Source organism: Boleophthalmus pectinirostris, unplaced genomic scaffold (genome assembly GCF_026225935.1).
Source record: "Boleophthalmus pectinirostris isolate CB_2022bp ecotype Guang Dong unplaced genomic scaffold, ASM2622593v1 HiC_scaffold_6, whole genome shotgun sequence".
In the NCBI taxonomy this organism is placed as follows: Eukaryota; Metazoa; Chordata; class Actinopteri; order Gobiiformes; family Gobiidae; genus Boleophthalmus; species Boleophthalmus pectinirostris.
In genome coordinates this window covers 27,279,700-27,303,745 of record NW_026571447.1, presented here as the reverse complement: position 1 = coordinate 27,303,745, position 24,046 = coordinate 27,279,700, and the positions used below count along the sequence as shown (strand labels likewise).

General features: G+C 38.6%; 3 protein-coding genes across 3 annotated transcripts; all 3 read left to right on the top strand.

Annotated features, from left to right (window-relative positions):
• The first annotated feature begins 1,321 nt into the window (after nucleotides 1-1,321).
• LOC110171550 (class II histocompatibility antigen, B-L beta chain-like) lies at nucleotides 1,322-8,833 on the top strand. Its single transcript, XM_020937276.2, has 5 exons — nucleotides 1,322-1,468; nucleotides 2,751-3,023; nucleotides 6,638-6,922; nucleotides 6,997-7,107; nucleotides 7,470-8,833. Exons 1-5 carry the CDS (start codon nucleotides 1,408-1,410, stop codon nucleotides 7,493-7,495), a joined length of 756 nt encoding a protein of 251 aa, XP_020792935.2. The 5' UTR covers nucleotides 1,322-1,407; the 3' UTR covers nucleotides 7,496-8,833.
• Nucleotides 8,834-13,685: 4,852 nt separating this feature from the next.
• On the top strand, nucleotides 13,686-17,719 carry LOC110171680 (H-2 class II histocompatibility antigen, A-U alpha chain-like). Its single transcript, XM_020937440.2, has 4 exons — nucleotides 13,686-13,823; nucleotides 14,005-14,268; nucleotides 14,593-14,874; nucleotides 15,909-17,719. Exons 1-4 carry the CDS (start codon nucleotides 13,763-13,765, stop codon nucleotides 16,040-16,042), a joined length of 741 nt encoding a protein of 246 aa, XP_020793099.2. The 5' UTR covers nucleotides 13,686-13,762; the 3' UTR covers nucleotides 16,043-17,719.
• LOC110171611 (HLA class I histocompatibility antigen, alpha chain F-like) lies at nucleotides 17,444-24,038 on the top strand (the record flags this gene model as incomplete). The annotated part of the gene is made up of 7 exons (XM_020937351.2): nucleotides 17,444-17,720; nucleotides 18,157-18,372; nucleotides 19,651-19,800; nucleotides 20,732-20,995; nucleotides 22,016-22,300; nucleotides 22,375-22,485; nucleotides 22,848-24,038. Coding segments are annotated over 7 exons (1,329 nt in total), but the record flags the coding sequence as incomplete, so codon positions are not given.
• Between the last annotated feature and the right edge of the window lie 8 nt (nucleotides 24,039-24,046).

The following is a 24,046-nucleotide window of genomic DNA, read 5'->3' as shown; positions in this document are numbered from 1 at the left end:
AGTCTTAGCCTCTCACCCAGGCTCTCATACGCTCTCCTCAGCTCCTCTACTGACTGTGTTTCTGTATCTGTGTTCACATGAAGTGGTATATCGGGTGGACCATCAGGTGATTGTGGACCTGACAAGATGTTGGAGGGATGTGGACTGGGCATGGTACGTACTTCAGTTTCATCAGTCATTAGTACAACGGCATCCCTTGCCTGGGTAATTTGGCTTATCAGATCATTCAGCACTAACAACTGGCTCAAGCCCTCATCTTCAAGTTGTAACAGTGTATTTGACTGCAAGTAGGAAGTGACATAGTCCATGCAACCCTCTTTATCATCTGCACGGAGCTGCACAGTGTCTTTGCTTTCTACTGCAACGTTCTTAGCTAACTCAAGGAGGTCCTGACTGGAGAGTGTAAACAAACGTCCTCGGATGCTCCAGACCAATTCCTTTCTTTGTGTCGACATGTCTGTATATTTGGTGGTTGTCTGATAGTTCTTTAGCGGCTAGAGTATGCTGCACTTTCCTTGCCACAGTGCGGTTCCCCGTTGAGGCGAAGATCCTTAATCTCCCTCCTGGACGCCCACTGGCTGGCTTGGCTGTAGCAGTGCTCTGGTCATGGTTGTGTCGCGGTTCTGGTATCACTGGATCTGTCCTCAACGACTGAAGAGGAGAGATCCCGGACGAGCCCCCACAGTTTGTTACCGGTCCCAGGTGCGGACACGACAACAAAAAGAATTAATCTGTGGAATAGAGAGAGAGTCTTAGGAAAACAATGACTGCCACAGTTGCGTTTCCTTCCCAGATATGTTTAAGGGGGACCGGGGGATGGGTCCGCCACAAACACCCGGGGGGGGGGAACGCGCGACAAGCGTCAAAGGTTCCGCCCGCGAATTTCTCCCAACTCCCCAACATCCACACAGTACAACGAATTTATGCAAAAAAAAAGGAAATATATCCTCTTAATTATTAGAAATTATTATCAATAACAATAATAATGATAATGATAGCTACCATAACAATTATTAAATGTGGTGACACATTTTTAGGTGTACCACAATTAGTTGGTATAAGTTATCTATAAGTTATAAAAAAGTTCTATATAAGTTACTAATACGTTATGTATACGTCCAACTCGTTATAAATACGCTGTGTACACGCCCAAAATAGAAAAAAAAACATCGATGGTTCAGCGTATGCCAGTGTTTTAGGGAAATTCTGGTACGTCAAGGTGTGACAGGGCCTTTAAAGAATGTAAAGCATGCTATTACAACATATCACCTTTCAGTAACTTAAGATGTCACGTCAGTCTCGTCAGTCTCGTCTTGTCAGGTCCTCTTCTTCACTATCACACCTTCACACTTTTATTGTTGCATTCTCCTGTTCATTAAGTATACTTTTTTTTTCTCTTTGGACACAATGAAGACAGGAGTAAGTTTACTAACATGTTTTGCTCTGTTTATCTTCAACCACACAACAGGTGAGTTAACTAGCCTATAAGAACATAAAAATGATCTTTGAACCTTTGATATGGCATCTTAATAAGAAGCATTTTGTACTCAGTTGAATAAAAAAGTTTCTGTTTGATGAGTGAAGTTAATCCTATTTTAAGATATAAAATAATTATGACTTTTTCCCACTTATAGACCAACCATTAATGGCTTTATAGATGGCAATTTGTCCCAGTGATCCGTTTAAAGCCTTGTATGTTTTATCCCGTAAGCTTTCATTTCGTGGTTAGAGACAAAACATAGGGAAATGTACTGCACTCACTTGAATAAAAAAGTTTTTGTTTTTATGAGGTTAAACCTTTTTAAAGACATAAAATGAATCCTGTTTTATGATCTTTTATACTTTATATATCTTTTAAAAATTTGTGCATTTAAAACACTCTCATGCTGTTAGTGGCATGCAAGTGTTTGGCCTCATAAAAACTGAATTTTTATCAAAAACTCAAAAAGGTTTCTTGTTAAAACAGAAAGTGTTGATGATCATGATAACATGACAGTTTTATTCTTGTGAAGGCAATAAGCTGTTGCACAATATTAGAAAAAGACTTAATACTAAATACTGATTTTGAAAGCAAGATGATAACAAAAATAGAAAGAATTAAACAAGGAGGAGCCGTGCATTACAATTTTAACACAACGGAGTCTAGAGTACCATGGCATGCAGAGTTAAAACTGTAATACACTGCTGCAGCTTGTAGAATTTTAGGCCTACTATTTAGCTATTTTATATTCTAGTTTGTGTATATATCTATCTATCTATCTATCTCTCTCATATACATATATTTATTTATTTATTTATTTATACGTACACCACTGGGAGCAGTGGGCAGATGGCTCTCTGCTCCTGATGCAGAGAGATTCTCTGATGATTCTTCATGAGTTGGTTTATCTCTACTCAGCCTCATTTATCTGTACCTGTGTGTGTGTGGTTGTGTGTTTGTGTGTGTGGTGTGTGTGTGTGAGTGCATGTGCATCTGAGTGTGAGCGTGTGTGTGTGTGTGAGTGTGCCTGTTTGTCTATGTGTGTGTGTGTGTGTGTGTGTGTGTGTGCGTGCATGTGTGTATGAGTGCATGTGCGTCTGAGTGTGTGTGAGTGCATGTGTGTCTGAGTTTGAGCGTGAGTGTGTGTGCGTGTGTGTGTGTGTTTGTGTGAGGGCATGTGTGTTTGCAAGCATGTGGGTGAGGGTGAGACTTTAAATTACACAAACATAAGATGATCAATAGAAACTCTAATCATATTCTTGTCTTTCAGGTGTCAATTATGGTTATGGTGTTTGGAGCTGTTTGTATAGTGGAGAAGATGGCAGTGATGTTGTGTTTATTTTCAAATTATACTACAACAAGCAGCTCTTTTTATCATTCAACAGTACAGAGTGGAAATTTATCGGCTACACAGATGAAGCAAAACTAGTGGATACATTTATCCAAAAGTACTATAAGAGCGTGTTTGAGGATATTGAAAGACATATACAAGAATGCAGCACACAAATGGCATCTAAAGGATTAAAGTATCTTCCATTATCAGGTAATTTTACAGAGTTCGAAATACATAAATACATGAAATACATGTTTTCTTTGGTAGAGGATATATAAAGTGTGGTAAATATACAATAACCATCCGATGCTGAAGAAAGATAAGATTCAATAGGTAGTCCTTTTAACCTGAATGATGTGAAAACCAGTGTAAAAAAATAAAATAAATGTGTTTCTCACCTTCCACGGTGGTTGGTCTCTCTCACCCTCATCCTCTACCAGAGGCCTGAGAGTTCTGCGCAGTATCTTTGCTGTTCCCAGTACTGCACTTTTCTGGAGTGACATGTCCGTTGTTTTTGCGGTATCTGTTGTAGCCACTCTTCCAGTTTGGGGGTTACAGCCCCGAGTGCTCCGATCACCACAGTGATGCCTTCACTTTCCAGGTTTTCTTCAGCTCCTCCTTGAGCCCCTGGGATTTCTCTAGTTTCTCGTGTTCCTTTTTCCTGATATTACCATCGCTTGGTATTGCGATGTCCACCACCACGGCTCTGCTCTGTTTCTTATCCACCACCACTATGTCTGGTTGGTTCGCCATCACCATCCTGTCAGTCTGTATCTGGAAGTCCCACAGGATCTTGGCTCGGGCGTTCTCCACAACCTTTGGAGGTGTTTCCCACCTTGATCCTGGGGTCTCCAGCCCGTACTCTGCACAGATGTTTCTGTACAGTATGTCCGCCACTTGGTTATGTCGCTCCATGTATGCTTTCCCTGCCAGCATCTTACACCCTGCAGTTATGTGCTGGACTGTCTCAGGAGCCTCTTTGCACAGTCTACACCGTGGGTCTTGTCTGGTGTGGTAGATCTGGGCCTCTATTGCTCACATGCCCAGGGCCTGCTCCTGAGCAGCCAGGGATACCAAGGTACTTGTAAATGTCCTCAACATCTGCTATTGTTCCCTCTGGGAGTGTGGCCCCCTCTGTGTGGACTACCTTCCCTCTCTTTGTCACCATTCTGCTACATTTCTCAAGCTTGAATGACATTCCAGTGTCTGTGCTGTAGATCCTTGTGGTGTGGATCAGTGAGTCGATGTCTCGCTCGCACTTAGCGTACAGCTTGATGTCATCCACGTAGAGGAAGTGACTGATGGTGGCCCCGTTTCTGAGTTGGTATCTGTAGCCAGTGCGGTCGATGATTTGGCTGAGGGGGTTCAGACCTATGCAGAACAGCAGTGGGGACAGTGAGTCTCCTCAGTATATGCCACATTTGATGGACACTTACTGGTTGTTTGGAAAGTAGTCCACATAGAGGGTCTCACTCCCAGAGGGAACAATAGCAGATGCTGAGGACAGTTACAAGTACCTTGGTATCCCACAAGCAAATGGCAACCTCGAAGAGGCAACAAGGAAAGTGGCTACGGCCAAATACCTGCAAAGAGTGAGACATGTCCTAAGAAGCCAGCTCAATGGCAAGAACAAGGTGCAGGCAATCAACAGCTACGCCCTGCCAGTGATCAGATACCCTGCAGGAATCATAAGCTGGCCAAAGGAGGAGATACAAACCACAGATGTTAAGACATGAAAGCTCCTGACCATGCATGGAGGGTTCCATCCCAAATCCAGCACCCTGAGACTGTACGCAGGCCGGAAGGAGGCCGAGGACTAGTGAGTGTGGGAACCACTGTCCAGGATGAAACATCCAAGCTCCTTGAGTACATCAAGGACAAGGCCCCGGCAGATGAGGTGCTCAGAGAATGTCTCAGACAGTGGGGTCCAGAGGAAGAGGTGCTGGAGGGACCATCTTGGCAGGACAAGCCCCTACATGGGGCATATCACGGGAACTTGACTGAAGTGGCTGATATCAAGAAATCCTACCAATGGCTTGAGAGGGCTGGTCTGAAGGACAGCATGGAGGCTCTCATCCTGGCTGCCCAGATCTACCACACCAGACAAGACCCACGGTGTAGACTGTGCAAAGAGGCTCCTGAGACATTCCAGCACATAACTGCAGGGTGTAAGATGCTGGCAGGGAAAGCATACATGGAGCGACATAACCAAGTGGCGGGCATAATGTACAGAAACATCTGTACAGAGTACGGGCTGGAGACCCCAGGATCAAGGTGGGAAACACCTCCAAAGGTTGTGGAGAATGACCGAGCCAAGATCCTGTGGGACTTCCAGATACAGACTGACAGGATGGTGATGGCGAACCAACCAGACATAGTGGTGGTGGATAAGAAACAGAGCAGAGCCGTGGTGGTGGACATCGCAATACCAAGCGATGGTAATATCAGGAAAAAGGAACACGAGAAACTAGAGAAATACCAGGGGCTCAAGGAGGAGCTGGAGAAAGCCAGGAAAGTGAAGGCATCAGTGGTGCCTGTGGTGATCAGAGCACTTGGGGCCGTAACCGCCAAACTGGAAGAGTGGCTACAACAGATACCGCAAAAACAACGGACATCTCAGTCCAGAAAAGTGCAGTACTGGGAACAGCAAAGATACTGCGCAGAACTCTCAGGCTCCCAGGCCAGGACCCGAGCAGGATGAGGGTGAGAGAGACCAACCACCATGGAAGGTGAGAAACACATTATATATATATATATATATATATATATATATATATGCTATTGCCTGAAAAAAATCCAGATAAACATGCCATGACCAAGATACAAATAAAACACAAACACAAAGCTGTTTGTTTGAACACTCTCAGCTAAATAAGAGGAACGATGTAAATTGAACATGCTGTGAATATTGTCACTATTGTTTGCATATTGATTTGTAAATGTGAATATTTTTATTTGTGTAAAACTGAGTTAATGGTTCATAGACATGGGAGTGGAAATTCACAGAACTCTGGTCATCCCTCAAAACCCACACTCAGCTTTAGATGTGAAATACATAGGCCATCTTCTGACCAGACCCAAGAGTTCAATCTTTCATTTCCTCTTTCTATTAGTGGCCACTCTTTGGTACTGCAAAAAATCCCTCCTACGCAGGATGTGTTTTTTCCATAGAGCATAATGTAAAAACAAACTACATCTTCCAAACAGTCAGATTTTGTGTCAATTTTAGATGCGACTGCGCTCTTCACAGACATTCTCGTGTGCCTGAGTGAGAGAAGTGCACATGTTCAGTGTGCAGGAGAGCCACTGGACGTACCCATGGATGTACTTAACTGCCAAAGGCCAATCTAGAGAAAAGCGCCATTGAGCTCAGCCCACTCACTTGAATGGGTGACCATGTTTCGGACATGAGGGTTGGTATGAGGACAGTGAACCTTGAACTTTGGTGTTAAAGGCCAAATTATAGAAAATATATATGTGATGTACGTGAGCCTGGAGGATTTAGATGGACACTAAAAAAGGGCTGGGTGTTTACAGAAGGGGTTGAAATATCGAAAAAAAAAAAAGAGATGAATTTTGCGTTATGCACACTTTGAGTTCAGCCTGGTGTGAAGTACAAATGTTCCTCTGAACACTTTTGTATGGGACAGCTAGGAATGGGACGGCTGATAACAAGAAATCAATTCTGGACCTGAGGGGAGTCCAGAAAGCTGTTTAGCCCCTTTTTAGTATTTCAGACATGTGATCTAAAATATCATAGCAACCAACATGAATAATAATGTTCCACACTTCCACATATTTCCATGACCTTTTGAATTTTATAGTACAAGAGCCTCAAGTCCGAGTGTTCTCCACTAAAGCAGGAAGCAGTCACCAACCTGGCATGCTGGTGTGCAGCGCCTATAGTTTCTATCCCAAAGCCCTCACTCTGACATGGCTGAGGAACGGGGAGGAGGTGACGTCTGGTGTGACGTTCACTGATGAGATGTCCAATGGAAACTGGCTTTACCAGAAGCACTCCTACCTGGAGTACACACCTACAGCAGCAGACCAGATCTCCTGCATGGTGGAGCATGCCAGCCTCTCCACTCCTCAGCTCTACCCACTGGGTAGGATAAGTCCCGGCTTCAGTCTTTTAAACTCTCTTCTGAGCTTTCATAATGTTTCTGTATTTTTGGCACAGAGAACTTTCCAGAGTCGAGAAGAAACAAGCTGATAGTTGGGACTGCAGGGCTGCTGCTGGGACTGGCCTTTCTTATTGCTGGAGTCATTTATTACAAAAAACACACAGAAGGTGAGAATGGGCTCCAAAGCTCTAGAGGGGGATTTATCACCCTCACACGAGCTTATTTGGTGCACTTTGTAACTTTTCTAGTGGCGACAGGAAACTGCTGAACATTTTTCCATAGACTATGGAGGCACCACCTCTTTGTCTCCATGGAGACAGATGCATTTAAGGCCAAACTATGAAACATGCAAAGCAAAACCGTAACATTTCCAAGGTGGCAATCCTTACACCAGAATTTTTACAAGTGCACAATACATTTACCTTAAATTTACTCATTGATCAACCAGAGGTATATAAAAGATCAAATAAATAATGAGCGCCTATTGAGCCTATTTAATATGTGTTTAATCTGTGTTTGTTCTTTTTAGGTCATGTATTGGTGCCCCAATATTAAGAAAATGGACAGAAGAGGAATAGACCTGCAATTGTTGTTTTATTTTTAGCAGACTCCACTTAATATTTATTAGTCAAGGTTTGTCTTTTAAAACATTGTAATTTTCTTCTTAAATTTGAAGGCTTTTAGACTTTAGATTTTATTATGTTAGTCACCAATAATAGTGATACATTTTTTGCAGGGATGAAAAGTAAATACTCATGTTACTGTAACTGAGCAGATTTTTTAGGTAATTATATTTTTTGAGTAGATTTTTAAACCTGTATTTGTACTTGTTGAGCATAATTCTAGCCATGTTATTGGAATTAGTTATATTTAAATTCATATGAGTACTGAGTACAGCACAAGTCTCCATCCACAACTGCCTCTGCCCGTTTCTATACCTACAAATACAATTACCAGCACAGTATTGTGATTGTCTGGCTAAATAGGACACAAGATACTGTGCTGAGAATATGCAGATTGTGGTTTGAAACAACTAAATTCAGCTTTAAACTGTTCAACTTATATAAAAAGATAATCCAAAATGTGGCTGATCTATCTGAAAAGTAACTAGTACTCTAGTATTTTTGTATGTGTATTTTTACTTAAAAGTGTTTAACTGTCACGGACTGACTCTGTCTATATGTGGTCCCAGTTGTCTCAGCACACCCATCCTCAGGACCCTGCGTTGTGTTTAGTGATGTATGAAGGGCCATATGGGGTCTGGAGAGCAGGACACAGCGTTTGTGTTTTATTTGGTTGGGTTTTAAATTTTATTTTTATTTTTATTGTGGAATTAGTGGCAGCCAGCACATTTATTTTGATGAATTCCAATAAAGACGACAGTTGACTCATGGGATCTTATGGAGTAAGGGCAGAAAGAAGAGTGCTAATTAGTAATTGAATACAATAATTACTAATTATAATTAGTAATCTAATATAATAATTATTAATTATAATTACTTATCTGCAGTCCAAGACGTGTACAATAATAATAATAAAATATTATAAAATAAAAATGTATTTAACATATTATCTAGTGCAAACCAACAACGCACCAAAAGGTAATGGTCACCACTAGCGTAAATTCAAGTGTAAAGTAAACAAACAAAACAATGTGCTCCAGTTGCTCAGAACAGTACTGATAGTTAACAGAACATTTTAACATATTTGGTGCAATAAACTTGCAGATGGCAAATATTGACCAAGATGTTGATAGTAGGGCTGGGCAAAAAAAAATAAATAAATAAATTAATTGCATGACTTCGAGTGATTAATCGTGATTAATCGCAATTAATTGGATGTTATACGCAAAATCAATTAATGAATTAAAAAGTATAAGAGTATAACAGTATAGCGCACTTATTGGAAATGTAAATGAAAGAGCCATACATTTGTTGTGCAAAGAAGCATTTCTTTCACAGGGGAATCCTCAGAGCCTTCAAGGTATTCAGTGAAGACTCAAGAAAAAATACTGAATGGACTTTCGTACTACTAATATATTTTTTGAATATTTTTTATGCAGTGAGTAATAAACACTACACTAGTAATAATTTCTAGATCATTGTTTTAAACTTGGACTGATATTTCTTAGGAATCAAAGGGTTAATATAATGGAATGGAAATGGACCAATCACATTTTTTCTTCCAGTGGTATCTGGGTAAGTGACTCCCCCTGCAGCACTGAACTAAAGAAATAAGCTCTGCTCATAGCGCACTGCTGGTCCAGCCAGAGCCGGAGCCCGCGGCCAGAGCTGGGCCGGAGCCGGGCCGGGTCAGAAAAAAGTGTAAAGAAAAGATGTCAAACTTAAACGTGCCCGGCCCTAGTTGAAAGATTAGATTAAGAGCAATGGTTGTGTGTACGGAGTAAGGGCAGAGAGAAGAGAATCTTTAGAAAGATTCAAATTAGAGATAGATTACAACTGTGACTTCTGTCACAGCGAAACAGAAACAATCACTCACCTGTTTTACCATTGTACGAACAGTAGAAACATCTGGACCCACATATAACAACTCATCCAATCTAAAACCAGACACGTGATCAGTCTCCAGGAAAGTGTCGTCCTTTTCTTTTTCAACATCCCCAATGATCTCTGTTTCCTCATTCAGACTCTCATGCTGGCCAAGTATCATATACATAAAACAAAATGGACTCAAAACAAACCAGATGGTCATCAGTATAATAACAAAATTCAGCAATATGTTCAAACAATAAAACAGGTCCAAAACAAAAAAGCTATTAAAACCTATAATATCTACAGGAAATATTTATAACAATATCGCTCTCCCCTGCATCTTTATTTATTTATTTATTTATAATAATAATAATAATAATAATAATAATTATTATTATTATTATTATTATTATTAGTAGTAGTAGTAGTAGTAGTAGTAGTAGTAGTAGTAGTAGTAAATCACAGTTGTGAAGAAAAACAAAAATACATTCATGAACGAAATATGGGGGCAAATTCTAAAGCATGTAATCAAAGGAACAACTTGACATCATTCAAAAAGGATACAAGAAACCCGGCTTCTCTTTTTTCAATGAGGTTCAATGAGTCAACAAAAATTCCTAAAGTACTATTTGGTTTTACCTTAAAACATCAACATCTGTGAATAAAAAATTTACCTAAGATTAATAAATTATTAATTCCAAATTCCTTCCTTTTATCTTCTCTTAATACACCAAATATAATTTCTTTTATGGTTAGAGGCGCAAATTGAATTTCCCTAGACTGAAGCAATGAAGGAAAATCAAACCAAAATTGTTGTACCAAATTACATGAAAAGAAAAGATGTTCCAAGTCTTCTTCCCCTGTGTCACAGAACACACATTTACCCGTCTCGAATTAGAATTTTTGTTTTAGGAATTCATTGGTTGGATAAATTTTATTCAAAATTATAAATTGTATCTCCTTTACTTTAGGTGGAACTGGAAAGTAAAGATATTTAGTTCAAATTATTTTAATATCTTTCTTTTCAAAGTTCCTTTTAAGAATATAATCTCTTTTAACTGGCTTGGGAAAGGAATCGTTGAAGGAACATCTCAAAAATGTGTTATTGCACTTTGAATCACAAAATTCAACCCCTTCAGTACGGTGGTGTATTGTACGGTGGTACAGTAGAGTACACCATATCCTGCCTAGCCATAGTTCTAATCTGTAATGGAATAGCTTTTATAACTTGATTATATTTTCTTTTGGTACACTGAATTTGAAATTTCTGACAGAAATCAGAACGTTGTAAAATAAGTCCTTCATCATCCAAGAAGTGAGCTACAGCCCATATTCCTTTAGCGTACCATTTCTCGATGAAAATAGATTTTCTGTTAATCAGTATGTACCTATTATGTCTCTCCCCTACATATTGATACAATAATTTAGTCTGGGAGGAAAGCGTACTGTGTATAAAAAATACGGTAACAGCAGTCTCATCGTGAAAACAAAGTACAAGCGCACAGCCTAGTGGTGACTCCCTTAGAGGTGCATTGTGTAACTTTTCTGGTGATGCCTCCATCAAATGGAAATGATATTACTTTCTCTGGAATGTATCACAGTATGGCCTTAAACCTTTTTATGGAAATAAAACCAGACGGGTCAGATCTGTGGAGAAGCAAACAGCTCACAGTCAGAATGCCTGTTTTTTGAGAAATTAAAGTAAAACTGTAATTGAATAAATGCAAGGTAGCTCTATTTAATGTCAAATCCAAGAAGGTGATTGGCCTCCCATCTCTTTGGGACCTGTACTTCTTCTTCTTCTCGCCCTAGACATGAAATATTTGAGACCACTTCCCTTGGGCAGGAGGCTACGGTCCATTCGGGCCAGAGCCTCCCGCCCCAAGAACAGATTTTTCCCCTCTGCCATTGGACTCATGAAGACTAACACCCGCTACTGTCACTTTAAACAACTGTAACTAACCTGCTTGCACTGTTGTTCTGCCCATATTGTAAATTTAGTCTATTTTACCATTTATTTTATTTTTATTTTATTATGACTCTAACCTCCATCTAGTACAGACCATTGGCAGCTCCAGAGCGACATACGGCCATTTGGTTGACTCTGACCCCCCGTTTACATTTTTTATTTATTTTTATTTTTTTTACATTTTTTGCAAGGCAACCTAATTTTTTCATTGCTTAGTCATAACATATACTCTTACCAATCTTACCAGCTTGTCAAAAACAAAGAAATGTATTGTTTTAAATAAAGAAATACAATTAATATTATGCAGAACTGAGTTAAGCATTTTGGCCCTCCACAAAAATTTCTGTTTCTCATGTGTCCCCATGAAAAAAAAAATTGCTCACCCCTGATCTAGCAGATGCCTCACCACCATAGACTGTATAAAAGAATATAAAAAGACCACCATAGACTCCATAAACTGCATAAAAATTCACATATATCACCACTTTTTTCAAGATTAAGATGTCACAGCGGCCCAGTCACTTCTGCACATGCATTTGTTATTAGGTTCTTTTTTTTCTTTTTTCAGACCAAGAGTTTGTTTTCATACCAGACAGTTTCGACTGCTCACTGGCGGTCTTCCTCAGAGTGGTCTCGTGATGTTTCTGTGACATGTATGGTCAGATGATTTATACAGGTTTTGGCACTGTCTTACTACCGTATGAGGCAGGACGACAGCGCCATCTGCAGTCTGACTTCCTCAGGACAGTATCCCAGATGTGTGAGAGTAAAAAAGCCCCCTCATCCCGGTTTATACTCCCACTGGCACGTTTCCATATTTCAATTCCCGCTTTAATCCAGCAATGATATTTGTTTTCCTCTGTCCCAGTGATGTTTGCTCCATCCCAGTTCATAATGTGGTTCTCTCTTTTACAGTGGTCGAAAACAGCTGATTTGAGTTGTTCCTGTTCTACTTTCTGTTTTGTTGCTTGTATTTCGCTTTTGCTGTTTCCTTCTCGCATTCAGTTCTGTGTTCTTTCTTTCGTCTACTGAACGCTCTCCCTGTTTCCCCGATGTGTGTTTTATTGCAGGACATGCAGGGTATTTTGTATATAACATTACATTTTTGCTCCAGTTTTATTTTATCTTTTGGGTGGACGGGTAATTGCCTGAGTTTCTGTACAGTTTCATTGGTGTGTTTATATTGTGTTTTATATATAAACACAAAGTATATGCAATAAAACAAAATCCAAATGAACAAACCATGTGCCCCTTCTGACCCTTAACATTTAGGAGTTGTCAGTCCATACATTTTCTGTGCATTTCTCCGTCTTTCTCAGAGCTGTCCATACTATTTCTCTTGTATATTTCTGAACTACATGCACAGGGCGCGTGCACATGCAATATCCAACTTTACCACTCGAGGTCAGAGGTAAGCCAAAAACAAAAAAACAACAAAACAACAACAACAAAAAAAACACACAAAAAAAAAAACACATTCACAAAATAGTAATAATAAATAATATCTACTGCAACAGCTACAACAATGCACACAATAATGTAGGCCAATTGTTTTTCTTTATTAATGTAGGTTAAATATTGTTTGACTTCTTCATTAATAATATAGCTCTAGTAATGACAGCACTTTTCAACTAGCTCTAAAGTTTTGTGCACATTAATATTATTTAATTTACTCATCTGATAACCATTGCCACTTCTATTATATTCTCATGTCTGCCTTGTGCAGAGTGTTTTAAGAAAAACAAAAGCAGCATTTACGGAAGAGAAAGAAAAAACAAATCAAAACAGAACAAAAGACAGACTAAGACAACATTCACACAACATACAGACAGCATTCATACTATACAATCCATTTGTATTTCAATACTCTGCTACTGCTTCCTGGTGGAATTTGCCCACTTGCGGATTTAAAGAGAAAGTGTAAATAAATTGCAGCCTGAAATGCTGCTGTATTTATGTACTAATATAGACCTAAACATAGACTAATAATAGGTCTAGACTCTTAAATATCATATAGAATCACATGTAATACCTGTAATAGTACAGCAATGTGTCACCCTCCTATCTGTGCAAGAAAGTTTACATAGTCTGAGCTGATAAACCTGTTAGTTCGCTGTTTAGAGGAAATGACGGAAACCTGTTATACAACAATCCGTTTCAAATTTGCTCAGATTTGACAAATTTAAAATGCATATTACTGTTGCGGTTTCACTTTTGTCTTTTTGGTCATTTAAACAATTGTATTAACATTTTGGGATTTATTTCAAGATTATATATTTTATTTTATTTTATCTTGCGCTCATGTGACCGAACCATATTTAGTTCCTGTTTCGGGAAATCAAAAACATTCTCTTCGAAAGGATGAAACCGTCAGCGTGTGTCCTCTGTCTCTTTATCAACTACTTTTGTGCATTTTCACAATGTAAGTAAAATTAATCTTTTTATACATTGGAATTATTATTAAACAAATAATCAGATTATAATATCTTGCATGCATATAAATTACCGTACCTAACACATGTACTAGTATTTATTCATGTTAATGTACTTATTCTCTCTCTAAAGTACAGCATAACGTTTTACATATCTGTTTATTTTTTCAGATTCCCATGAATTTCGTTACTCAGTGGGATGCTATCCCAATGGGTCCGTACAGGTTATTTACGATTTTGATGGAGACTTGGCTGTGTATATAGATTTTCAGAACAACGAGGTTGTATTTACCATACCACCTTTTATTCCTTTTGACCCAAGCCCATATATACATATTTATCGAAACGCACTGAGAGCAAAACAGGCATGTCTGGGGGCTCAGTCATATATTAAGATGCTGAAATTGCCAGAAATGGCAGCACCAGAAGTTAAAGGTAAAAAAAAAAAAGTGTAAAGAGTAAATATAATTTCATCAAGGTGCATTATGTAACTTAACCTGTTTCCATAGAGCTGTTAATGCTCTGCCAAGAATGTTCCACACTATGGCATACACATTCATACACAAGGCACATTTTCAGATATTTGTCAGCAATACAAACACCTCTTGTTGAATAAATGCATAATAGATTTAGGTTAATTCTCAAAGCAATATGTATAACATCTCCATGGAGACAAGGTGGTGGAGGATCCCTACCAGAAAAGTTACATAGAGCATCCTTTAATTTATATATATGAACTACTCTATTTGAACTTCCCAGACCCCCCTGAAAGCATCTTGTATCCAGCTGAAGAAGTCCTGTTGAAAGTGGAAAACAGTCTTGTTTGTTTTGTGGATCGTTTCTACCCTCCAGTCCTCACTGTGACATGGACCAAAAACAATCATCCCGTGTCAGAAGGGGTGTCCACCAGTGCTTATATCGCCAACAGTGACCAGACCTTCCACTGCTTTTCCACGCTCACTTTCATACCAGAGGACGGAGACATGTACAGCTGCACGGTGGAGCACCCTGACCTGGAGAAACCTAAAACACGGACATGGGGTAAATGATTTTACCTGAAAAAAGACCTATAATATTTCTTATAAGACCTAATAACAACATAAGTAGATCACCATTTTACATTTTGTTAATTATAAAATGTCTTGGAAATGAAACTTCCTATTCAAAATGTAGACATCAACCTCTTCACTATGGCATTTTACTGTGGATTTTATTTACGTGTTGAAGCCATATGGCCTATCTGCACGTCCAGCCACTGTGTGGCACTAGTTCTAATTTGTTATGTAATTTGCTGCCATATATAAGGTGGGAGAAAAGGTGCACACAGGTGTTGTAGTGTGGAGATAAACAGTTTTTTGACCGTCGTCTGTGGAGGGTAAATCTGTGTATTTTGGATAGCTATAAGGTATGCTATCAATGAACACAGTATTTTTGACTCTCACGTACATGCTGCAGCCATAGCGGACCTTGCACAGGGCAAGTTTGGCCGCTACATTATGTATTTAAAAACATTTTCAAGATTCCTGCACACTGTCTCACTGTTTCACATTTTCAGCTAAGTACCTCTCCTCCAACGCACCTGTCGCCCAGTCAGGAGGGTAGAGTCTACACAGAAACATTTATGTATTTGAACCCTGTGTACTGTGTATGACTTGAATATTTCAAATAATTGCAACTAAGTACAGGGATGTGAGTGAGGATATCATTTCTCTGTAGGACAATACAGGATAACCCAAACATGCATGAATCAGTAAAAATACAACTGTGAGTAAGCTAACGATACAAGAACAGCATTTTAACATGGTTAAAACCTTTAACCAATTAGAGAGAGTGAGATACTTTATTGATTCAGAGGGAAATAGAAGTTTTGCTGCAGCAGACTGATACAGTTTTGCTACTATTGTAGCCATAGCTGCCCTGGGGCAGACTGATGTACAAAGTATGTTGTACAAAATCTAGATCATGTTCTCTTCAAATGTTACTCAAGTAAAATATATAAACTATAACTATAACTTATTAATTTCGTGGTTCAAAATGTGATCTAATTCCTCTTTCCAAATATTTTTTTTCCACAGATGTGGATGTGAAGAAGCATGGAGACCTGGCACTTGATTTGTACTGTGGAGTGGGCCTGACTGTAGCCTTACTGGGAGTCGCAATTGGGACATTTTTAATTGTCAAAGCACGCTATAGGCAGTCAACAGCTTAATGTATTGACCAGGGTTAGGTGATATGGACAAAGTGATTATGTTCTTTGTCTGCTTTGGTTATATTCATAACAACTCGTTACTCATAACGCTTTGTTGTCTTCTGGAGTTGTATTGTTATATAACTTTTATAATGTTTTGTGGTTATGCAGAGTTACTCAGTTTTTAAAGTGACAGAATATAAAAATGTTATTTTAAATGTTATAATATAATATAATCATTTACAACCTGTTTCCTTACTGAAATGCAGTTGGTTTAAACCTAAAATGCCTCTGATTCCTCACTACCTAAACCTCAGCACCTGCAGCCAGTCATGAGTCAGTGCTAGTGCAGCCTCTGCAGCTCAGTGAGTCAAATCTGGAGGTTCGGAATTTGTATGTGTACAAGGTAGTGGCTCCTAAAAATTAAGAACACAGGCTACATACAATGAAACAGTTATTTTAGGGAAAGGGGCAATTGCTGTGCAGGTATATCTAAACCAGAAATCTAAAGCAGAGGTTTTTAGATGGACAGACACACACACACCAGCAGGTGACAGATTTTTCTTCTTTGACAAGGCACAACATTCTTCAAGAGTCATACATGAGTAAAAATGACATCACAATTAAAGACAACAGCTGTGACCTAAGCTCTTGTGGTGGATTTCAGAGAGGTAATGGCCTTAGGAATGAAAGATTTTCCGTATATGTTTTTATGGGCCAGAGGGACTTTGTAGCACTTGCCTGATGGTAAAGGTGTGAAGGAGTTATGGAGCAGTTGAGAAGAGTCCTTAGTAATGTGACTGGACTTTGTTTTTGAGTAAACAATGTTTGTCTGTTGTTCTGTTTTGTCTTTTAGTTGCCGTGCTATTGTTGTTATGAATAGTTATTACTCTCAGGTGCACCTTGACCTGCGAATAGGTCAGTGCGTAGCTCGCTGTCAGATACAAGATTACTTCCTGATAGATCGGATGAGTTTCTCTATTCAACAGAATTTGGACTTTATTGTTTGACCTTTTTTATTTTTACAACCATCCTATGAACAACATTGGAGCACATTTATTTGTGTGTTTAGCTTTAATTTCCAAAACAATTAAGGATATATTCTTCTGTCAATGAATGAAGAGTAGTCTATGTAATGGTTTTATTTTGAGCGTACTTTTGATTTGATTGAGAGTGGAGAACAGAAAGAGTAGACTTTGCTCTTGTAGTGACTAACAGGGATCTTTAAAATAAACAATACAACTAGTATTTTAGATTTGTATGATCAGGTCTTTAATGTTTGTTATTTTCCCATTTGATGAGCAAAGTGAGCAAGGGTCAGATTGGAATGATTGTCTTTTGATATGGCTAAACTAAAATGTTATGTTATTGTAATGGTATTCACACCTCCAGAAAACTGGAAATGTGTAATAATTATGTTTGATTTTTGCAGAGGCACACTATATTGTCTATTTTGGGAAGGGTCAATCCAGTGCAGAGGATGGCCATGACGTTCTGTATACTAACCAGGTCTACTACAATAAGGAGCTCTTGGTGTCATACAACAGCACAGAGGGGAGATTCATCGGCTACACAAACGAGGCAATAAAAATCGCAGATGGCCTCAACAGAAACAAATATATTGCTGATGATCAGAAAAACAACTTTGAAATCTGTAAACAAGTTGCCTCAGATTATATTAAATTGGTTGGTGCAGGAGGTAATTTTGTCTGTATTTTTAATTGATTCTTTATATTTTTAAGTTAAGAAAAAAAAAAAAAAAGTGTGTAAATTAATTATTGTATGGTATCCCAAGTAAAGGAGCTGAAGGATATTCTATCACATCTATTCACATTTAGTGACGACTCATATTTTCATTCAGTAAAGTTTAAAAAAAAAAGTGTGTTCTGGATCCCAGATAATTCCAAAACTATTCAGTAAAGGTCTTTTTTCATTATCAATACTATAATAAAGTATCTGACTATATTTTTTGCATATAAATTACACTACAAAATATATTTCATTGATTTCTAATGTTTTCATGTCGTGTGCAGTGTTCTTTACTGTCCATTTTGTGTATGCTGTGGGTCCTTTTTTGTCTTAACATCGATCTACCAATGCAGGTATGAATAAAAATGACCTTTTGTATTTTATAGCACAAAAGCCTCAAGTCCGAGTGTTCTCCACTAAAGCAGGAAGCAGTCACCAGCCTGGCATCCTGGTGTGCAGCGCTTACCGTTTCTATCCCCAGCGATGGGAGCGATGTTGCGGTGCGCGCTCCGCTGTGGGTTTGTGGATGTGGTGGCGGTGCGGTGGAGTGGGGCCACCGGGGGAGAGAGGATGTGGGGCTGCTGTCAACTCGTTTATATTTGGTAAGATTTTGTATTATTTAGAGATCATAGACGAGTCTAAATGTGTCAAGTGTAATGCACATGCCTCTATATAATATCAAACTCTAGATTGGGCAGAGTCTAATTTCAGGATCTGATTCTGGTCTGGTTCCTGTTTTGTCCAGTTCATTAAGTTTCCTAAGTTACACATTCCAAGACCATACTGTGGTAAAAGTACAGATTTTCAACAATGATGGTTAATGGTTAGAAAAGTTTATAAAATTAAAGTTTTGGACATTTGATTTTTCACAAGTTCAGCCCAAATACTACACATTGAAATCAACACAATCTGATCCCCCACACAACCTGCATCTTATTCTTTGCTCTTAGTTCATTTTATAATGTTTTATAGAAGTATCAGATCGGCACTCGGTATCAGCAGATACTCAAAATCAAATGACTCGGACTCTGGGGCCAAAAAATGTGATCGGGACATCCCTAATTTTAGGATGACTATCCTCAAAGAAAGCCACTCCTTTGAGGATAGTGCAGAGAAAACCATTGGTTTGAGAGAAGCGTTAAAGACACTATTTTTGTTAAGAAAGACCATCCTTCCTTGAACAGAAATGGAGGTCTTAGACATCATCTCCCATCTACAACTCCCTCCTAAAACCTAAAACAAAGAGAACAATAGGAGTAGCCAGGTCAGGACCAGAGGTGTGAAAACACTCATTATGGGCCTGAATGATTAAGCTAATATGTCCCCTCACTCAGATACAGATGAATAGACCTAGCTAACAAACAGAAACTGTAAACAAGTAGGGTGTTAGTTTCAGAGTAATTTCAGTGTAGTTGGCTCCTCCCTGCAGGCAGATATAAGAAAGTGTCCACCAGTGTCTGGCCAGAACTGAAGAAACAGCTTGAAAGGGCTGTGAAACGGTTTCAACCTAAATAAACGTTTGTCCAGTTGATTTTCTCCTTTGTGTTTCCTCACTTTCTTCTCCTTGGTTCCTTTCCTCGATCTTCCATTCTTCAGAGGTCAATAAAATGTGTCATTTTAAGTGGTGTCCCAAAGAAAACCACAGAAGGAGGGAGTAAACATGAGGGAGGCTTCAGAAGCAGACATCAGATAAAATAATCAAATTTTACTGGTCTTAGTGAGGAGTTTATATCCTCTCTCTTCGCTTTGTCTCCTCTGGGTGAGACTTCCTCACCTATTTCCTGCAGAATCAAGAAGAGGAATCAAGGAGAAGGAAGTGAGAAAAGAAAAGAAAAGTCGCATGCATTGCACTAAGGTCAGGTCAGCTCCTCCCCCACACTGACGCACCTACCAACAATTTCAGCCTGCAGTTCATTTATTTCCTGGTTATTACGAGTGTGATTCTTTTTGGACAATATATTTGTTCTCTTTAGACATAATGAATACAGGAGTAAGTCTACTGTTGTGTTTTCCTCTTTTTTTCCAAACAGGTAAGACTATGAAATATTACTCTGAACTTGTGTTTAATAATAAAACTCCAGATGACAACAGTAGCTTTATTTCCTGTTCAGAAATTGCAATAGTTTGTCACAGATCATTTTTGTTCTCTCTAACCTTTTTATGTAATAGTTAAACTTAAAAAAGGCTCAATAGTCAGTACTGATTTTGATAGCATGATGAAAATAAAAACACATTTTTAGACAGTAGAATGTGGAAAAAATATGTATCTCCTGAAGAATAAATAATTACAGAATTTTAGAAGGCCAGTGGGTTTTTGGATTCAGAAAAAGGTTTATTCTTTGTTACAGCAGATATGGACAGGTTCTAGGCCTGCCCTGGCCAGAGACCAGCCTCTACTGAGTATCTTCTCTTCAGTCACCCCTCCAAGTCACTTCCAGAGCATCTGAGCTCTGAGTATTTATACAGAAATACAAGTTACATATATATGACAGCAGAGTGACTTTTGTTTCACAGACATATCCTAATCAACTTAAAATACATTTGAGGACAGGTAGTGCAACAAAAGGCTTCTCGAGGTCTGGCATGGTCTGGTGTAAGGTAGAAATCACATTCATTTACACAAAGACAGACTGAGAGAAATCTTTCCACAGTATAAATTCACATCACAATAATACATAACAATAACAGGCCTATTTTTATATACTGGTTTTGATACAGTGAGAGCAAGACCACCTTTGTCATGATAGCACTCTGCCAATGGGACTGCAAATTAGACTGCATATCTCTGGCACATTTATATAATGGACGGACACATGTTAATTAATGTTCACCGTCCCATATGAAACATAATGATTAACTTTTTTTATTTTTATTTTTTACCATGCTTTAAATTATACATATAGACATAAGAAGATCATTCACATAAAACTGTAATAATAATCATGTTGTTTAATCTTACAGGAGGTGCTCACTATACCTACGCTTTGCAGAATTGTCGGTTTACTACAGAAGACGATGCTGTGGTTATTGGCCAAGCATACTACAACAAGCAGCTCTTTGTTTCATTCAACACTACAGAGGGGAACTTCACCGGCTACACAAAAGAGATCAAAGAAATTACAAATGGCGTAAACCAAAATCCACGTCTTTTAAATGACTTAAAAAATGCCCAGAGAGATTGTGACGAACTTACACGTAACATGTTAACATATCTTCAGGGAGCAGGTAATTTTACAGAGCTCAAAATACATACAAGTTTTATATAAGTATACAATACACATACAAGTATTATTTTCTCATTGCAGAGTTGAATCTATGTTTTCACTGTCTCCACAACAAAATATTTCTCTGAATCATTTTTCTTTTCTAAGACAAAAATCAGCAGGCATGAGATTTTTACATTTTAAATTCATTATTGAAAGGTTCCCTGCAGGTTGTTGAAGGCTGTCTCATGTCTTGAGGAGGACTTATCTTTGGTCCTAATTATGAGGCCTAGCATCAGTAGAAGGCTGGTACTTTAGGTCCTCAGAGTGAAAATGAAGCTCATCAAGGCTAGCAGATATAGGGATGAATTTGGAGCTGAGTTTCACATGTGGAATTCCGACCATGAGTATCATAGCAACCAAAGAGCCAATCCAGAGTGAGGCTGTTGAAGGTAACGGCTCTTCCGCCCACAGAGCTGGTTTAGCATGGAGCAGGCGCTTAGCAACTCTCAGTTAAAACTGGGGAAAGGTGCCTCATTTGTCAGTTATTAATGTTCATATAAAATAGCAAAATAAAAACACATGTAGAGTGAGATAATACAAATATTTTAAGACCAAAATGTTGAGGCTCACTGAAGCAGATACAGAGTGAGGGCTGACAGTTTTTAAATATAAAGTGAACTGGGGACAGTTTCTGTCAAGCTATTCTCCCCCATCGGGTTTGCTATCCTTTGTATTTTAATGGGTAAGCCTAATTATGTGAATTATGCATCCATTCTTTACCATCTGCTATCTAATGAAAAAAATCAAATAAACTTGAGGACTGTAGCTTTCTACAAATACCCCATATGGTTGTGAATTTTGCTGGATCACAGCAGATCCTATTATCAGTGTTGCATCCCACTTCAAACATAAATAACAATATACCAACAAAAACTTGATACAAGTTTGTGGAAGTTTTGTAAAAGGCAACTCCCCAGAAGCTGCCTTAGCTTATGGAAGAGGCCGCTGAAAAACTTACATGACCTTTTGTATTTTATAGCACAAGAGCCTCAAGTCCGAGTGTTCTCCACTAAAGCACGAAGCAGTCACCAACCTGGTATGCTGGTGTGCAGCGCCTACCGTTTCTATCCCAAAGCCCTCACTCTGACATGGCTGAGGAACGGGGAGGAGGTGACGTCTGGTGTGACGTTCACTGATGAGATGTCCAATGGAAACTGGCTTTACCAGAAGCACTCCTACCTGGAGTACACACCTACAGCAGAAGACCAGATCTCCTGCATGGTGGAGCATGCCAGCCTCTCCACTCCTCAGCTCTACCCACTGGGTAGGATAAGTCCAGGCTTCAGTCTTTTAAACTCTCTTCTGAGCTTTCATAGTGTTTCTGTATTTTTGGCACAGAGAACTTTCCAGAGTCGAGAAGAAACAAGCTGATAGTTGGGACTGCAGGGCTGCTGCTGGGACTGGCCTTTCTTATTGCTGGAGTCATTTATTACAAAAAACACACAAAAGGTGAGAATGGGCTCCAAAGCTCTAGAGGGGGATTTATCACCCTCACACGAGCTTATTTGGTGCACTTTGTAACTTTTCTAGTGGCGACAGGAAACTGCTGAACATTTTTCCATAGACTATGGAGGCACCACCTCTTTGTCTCCATGGAGACAGATGCATTTAAGGCCAAACTATGAAACACGCAAAGCAAAACCGTAACATTTCCAAGGTGGCAATCCTTACACCAGAATTTTTACAAGTGCACAATACATTTACCTTAAATTTACTCACTGATCAACCAGAGGTATATAAAAGATCAAATAAATAATGAGCGCCTACTGAGCCTATTTAATATGTGTTTAATCTGTGTTTGTTCTTTTTAGGTCATGTATTGGTGCCCCAACATTAAGAAAATGGACAGAAGAGGAATAGACCTTCATTTATTATATTTTTAGCAGAATATAGTATTTATTAGGCAAGGTTTATCTTTTAAAACATTATAATTTTCTTCTTAAATTTGAAGGCTATCTGTTTTAGATTTAAGATTTTATTATATGTTAGTCACCATTAATAGTGATACATTTTTTGCAGGGATAAAATTGAATACTCATGTTACCGTAACTGAGCAGATTTTTTGGATAATTGTACTTTGAGTAGATTTTTAAACTTGTACTTGTAGTTGAGCATAATTCGAGACATGTTATGTTGTTCTCTGCCCTTTTCTATACTTACAAATACAAGGTCCATCAAATGTAGATGTTATTACTTTCTGAGAATGTTTCACAGTATGGCATTAAACCTTTCTATTTTCATGGAAATCAAACCAGACACCAGAAACCACAGGTCAGATCTGTGGAGAGGCGACCCTGCTCACAGTCAGAATTTTTTTGAACAATTAAACTACCTGTAATTGAATAAATGCAAGGTAGATCTGTTTAATGTCATATTGTGGAACATTCCAAGCAGAGCAATGACATATCCATAGAAATATGAAGGTGATGGACCCCCAATCCAATTTACACAGTACACCTTTAAGTACAATTTTGGAAGCACTTGTTTTACTCACAATTAAGTAATTTTTTGTCCTGTAACTGTACTTTTATTTGAGTACAAATTTGCAGTGCTCCTTCCACATCTCTTCAGGACCTGTACTTCTTCAGGAATTGAGGGTGAGCAGGTTGGATCACAGCTGACCCTTCTCACCCTGAAAATGAACCATTTGAGCCAGTCCCCTTGGACAGGAGGCTACGGTCCATTCTGGCCAGAGGTTCTCTCCTTTATACAAAAAAATTGACTTGTTTGTTGACACAATTAAAACGATAGGATTACATTTATTGGCGTGTGTTGCTGGGTTGATTTCCAAATAGGTAAAAACATAATTCTTTTGTTGTTTAAAGTTTGATATCTTTCCATGAGGTAAAATGTGCAGAGCATTATCTTTTGATAAGGTTACACTAAAATGTTATCTGTTATATTGTTTAAATTTTATTTAAATTCTAGCAATCTGGATTGTTTATTTTCTTGCTAAAATTGAAAAAATAAAGTATTTTAGCTACTTCCTGCAGTGCTCCTCAGATTGCTT

Excerpts from the sequence above, each read along its gene's own strand:
- LOC110171550 (XM_020937276.2), top strand. The coding sequence starts at position 1,408 with ATGAAGACAGGAGTAAGTTTACTAACATGTTTTGCTCTGTTTATCTTC. Across the intron at positions 1,469-2,750 it reads TATCTTCAACCACACAACAG|GTGTCAATTATGGTTATGGT; the intron begins GTGAGTTAACTA and ends CTTGTCTTTCAG. Across the intron at positions 3,024-6,637 it reads AAAGTATCTTCCATTATCAG|TACAAGAGCCTCAAGTCCGA; the intron begins GTAATTTTACAG and ends TGAATTTTATAG.
- LOC110171680 (XM_020937440.2), top strand. The coding sequence starts at position 13,763 with ATGAAACCGTCAGCGTGTGTCCTCTGTCTCTTTATCAACTACTTTTGT. Across the intron at positions 14,269-14,592 it reads GGCAGCACCAGAAGTTAAAG|ACCCCCCTGAAAGCATCTTG; the intron begins GTAAAAAAAAAA and ends TGAACTTCCCAG. Across the intron at positions 14,875-15,908 it reads ACCTAAAACACGGACATGGG|ATGTGGATGTGAAGAAGCAT; the intron begins GTAAATGATTTT and ends TTTTTTCCACAG.